The 3,311-nt window shown below is 59.6% G+C and overlaps 1 protein-coding gene across 1 annotated transcript; it reads right to left on the reverse strand.

Annotated features, from left to right (window-relative positions):
• Window positions 1-1,435: 1,435 nt before the first annotated feature.
• Window positions 1,436-2,828, reverse strand: ID3 (inhibitor of DNA binding 3). The gene is made up of 3 exons (XM_068417956.1): window positions 2,263-2,828; window positions 2,001-2,072; window positions 1,436-1,746 (listed from the first exon to the last, which is right to left on the reverse strand). Exons 1-2 carry the CDS (start codon window positions 2,581-2,583, stop codon window positions 2,016-2,018), a joined length of 378 nt encoding a protein of 125 aa, XP_068274057.1. The 5' UTR covers window positions 2,584-2,828; the 3' UTR covers window positions 1,436-1,746; window positions 2,001-2,015.
• Between the last annotated feature and the right edge of the window lie 483 nt (window positions 2,829-3,311).

Raw genomic sequence — 3,311 nt, forward strand, 5'->3', positions numbered from 1 at the left:
GACATCAAGCTGGGAGGAGGGAGGGATGTTCCCAGGGGTTCGTGATCCCGTCGGACCGGCTGGTGCTTTTAGGATGTCCCACGCGCTGCTTTTCCCTCTGGAAATGCCCACGGACAAGGGGTGCTCGGTGGGTGCCGGCTGCACCCCGAGCTCACACTGCCCAGCGCAGGGATGGGGGCTGAAGCTGATGGGGGAAGGTCAGCATCACCCTGTGCCCCAAGCCCCCTCCTGCCACCTTCTTCCTCCTCCCACCTCGCAGCCCCTGACCCAGCTCACCTGGAGGCTGCAGCACCCTTGGGTCACCCCGATGCCACGGGGCAAGCACCCACGTCGTGCCTGGCCAAGCCCCCAGCAGCAAACCTGAAGCCCAGCACAGGAGCTGGAGCTACAGGTGGAGGATTTGAACCCCGGGGAGAGCAGCCAGGCCTGCCCCCGACTGCAGCCAGGCCAGCACCCTCCCCAGGGAGCAGGATCCGGCCCAGCTGCGCTGCAGCCATGGGGCTCCGCAGCTGAGCCGGCCAGTGGGTCACAGCTGCTTTGGGGCCAAAGGGAAACCGCAGCATTAATCCGAGGGGAAGGAAAGGCATTTCTGCCCCCCCACACCCCTTCCCCTGGGCTGCTGCCACCCTTTCTGCCCCAGGAAGGGGGCTCCAGGCCAGGCAGGGGGGCACAGTGTGGATGCCGGGGGGGGGGAACCACAAGGCTCAGTGCAGCCCTAAGGAGAGCCAGGGCAGCTGCAGCGCAAAGCCCCCCCTTCCCTTGGGGAGCAGCATCCCCCCCTCCAGCCCTAGGAAAGCTCAAATCCAGCCCCCGGGGCACCGGGCACCTCTTTTTTTTTTTTTTTGCCAAAGCAGAGCAGGAACCCCTGGAAAAAATAATCTTTTCCCCCCCTCGCAGGGCTCCATCTCCATCTCCAGCTGGTCCCCAGGGCTCGGCAGCGTCTTCACTCCCTTCCATATCAGATAAGCAGGAGCAGCACCCAAAATAGCTGGCAGCCACCTCCGCCGGGAGACAGCAGCCTAGGGTTAATTCCTCCCATACCTGAGCTGACATTTCAAAGCTATTAAGCAATTAATGAGATTCCTACCGTAACCCTAGAATCGGCGAAGAGGATTCGGGGGCTCCCACCCCCAAGGTGCTGCTCTCCCATCCATGGGTGCACACCCCCATCTCCCTCCAAACCCAAGAATAAGGAAAAACAAAAAAAACATTTAAAACTACTTATTTTTTATTATGTAAAAATGGTAACTTTTATAAAAAGTTTATAAAGCAAGTACAAGGCGTGTTCGCAGAAATTCACCTTCCTGCACAAAAGGTACAAAACGTTATACTCTAGTATAGAGCTCCACAATACACGAGGCTGCTGCCCCAGAGAGTTTGGTTCATACTCGAGAATACCCCCCCTCCCTCCCCAAAATCCCCCCTAAATCCCTCCCTCCATCCCCTTAAACACTTTAAAAAAAAAAAAAAGAGGATATTCTGCTATAATCCAAAAATATACAGACAACTGCTTCTTCATCAGTCTTAAAGTAGCTCATTTAAGGGTTCGGGGTCCAAAGTCTTGCTGAAGCCGGGATGAAGGATGGGGGAATTAAGGAGGGGGGGGGTCGGGACCAGCCGCTCCCCGCCTGCGGTGCCCGGGGGAGGCGATGCCGGGGCCGGGGAGGTCGCAGACAGCCCGGCGCCACGGAGGAAACTGCTATTTACCTCCGGCTGATAACGAACCAGGAACCGCCGCTCGTTTGCCTGTTTGTTAATTGGCACCGGGAGGAGAGAGAAAAAAAGGGGGGGGGAGGAAGGAGAACAGGAGGAGAGAGAGAAAGAAAAATATATATTAGAAAATATACATAATTAGTGCTGTGGTAATTGGGGTGGGGGGATTTGGGGGGTCGCCTACAGCGAGGGGAGTTGAGGACTGCGGTAGGGAACAGGATACTGGGGGGGTGGTGAGGGGGATTGGGGGGTTTGGGGGTGGGGGGGGACGGGACACATACACTCACCTGATGGAGCAGCCGTTAGTGACACAAACTTCTCTCGTCGTTGGAGCAGAGCTCGGAAGCGAGCTCGGCTGCCTGCGGAGAGCGGGGACAGGGCTCAGGGGGGGGTCAGTGCTCCCTGTCCCCCCCACACCAGGACACCCCCCCCCCCCCCCCCAAAAAAATCCGCATCCAGCACCGTACATCACCTCCAGCCCCACATGCCCCCCACCAAACCCCAGCATACCCCCCCCCCCCCCCCCCCCCAGCCCAAAGGAGCCCGTACCTTAAGGGACAGCAGGGTGGCCTCAGAGGAGGGGTCGCGGCTCTTGGCCCCCTCCTCCAGCACGATCTGGAGGTCGAAGATGTAGTCGATGACCCGCTGGAGGATCTCCACCTGGCTCACCTTGGTGCCTTGCGGGATCCCCGGCACCAGCTCCCGCAATTTCGAGTAACAATCGTTCATATCGTACAGCAGATTCATGGGCTCCTCCAGGGCCGGGCTCTTGTCGTTGTTCCCCCGCACGATCGCCAAACTTTGCTCCGAAATACAACAAACCGCCTCGTACCGGCTCCGCACGGCTCGGACCGGGCTCATGGCTTTCATGGTGGGCTCCGAGCTGCTGCCTGGGGGGGTCGGGGGGGCTCAGGGACGGGATGGACGATGGGGGTGGCGCTCCGGGGGGTATCGCGATAGATGGAGCTCTGCTGGGACCCTCCGAGCACCGCGACCACCAAAGCTGGGACCCCCCCGAGCGCTGCGACCGTCACCACTCGGACCCCAACCCTCAGAACTCGCTGGCGCAGTGGGGACGCGGGTGCCCCAGCGCCCCGCATTATATAGGCAGCCCCGCGGGGGCCCGCCCCATATGCAAATTAAGCATGATCTCCACCCCCTTTTATGTAAATGAAGCCGTAAACCCCACCCTTGTATCTAAATTAAGCCGGAGACACCCCCCCCACCCCCCTACCCCCCCAAAATGACCCTTGGTGGCCAGCGTCGCCCCACGGGGGGACACCACCACGCAGGTCCCCCCACCCCATAACCAGACCCCAAACCCACCCCCTGAGCGGGGCAAATCCCCCCCCAAACCCCACACACACCCCAAACCCCCCCTAAACTGTCCCCCCTCCCCATCCCACTGAGCCCCCCCCTATAATGGGGTGTCCCCCCTCCTCCTTCCCTAAGCCCCCCCCCCAAATTTTTTACGGGGCGATCCCATAAGGAAATTAGTGCCGCCCTTGTTCCTCAATCCCCGCTTCTCATCTGACCTCCAGACTTTCTGGCGTCAGGAATTATCTTGTGACCAGCAGCGAAAAAAAAATAAAAAAAGA

Source organism: Nyctibius grandis, chromosome 24, assembly GCF_013368605.1.
Source record: "Nyctibius grandis isolate bNycGra1 chromosome 24, bNycGra1.pri, whole genome shotgun sequence".
Taxonomy (NCBI): Eukaryota; Metazoa; Chordata; class Aves; order Nyctibiiformes; family Nyctibiidae; genus Nyctibius; species Nyctibius grandis.

Coding starts and splice junctions, on each gene's coding strand:
- ID3 (XM_068417956.1), bottom strand. CDS start 2,583: ATGAAAGCCATGAGCCCGGTCCGAGCCGTGCGGAGCCGGTACGAGGCG. Junction 2,073..2,262: donor CCACCCTGCTGTCCCTTAAG/GTACGGGCTCCT, acceptor CGCTCTCCGCAG/GCAGCCGAGCTCGCTTCCGA.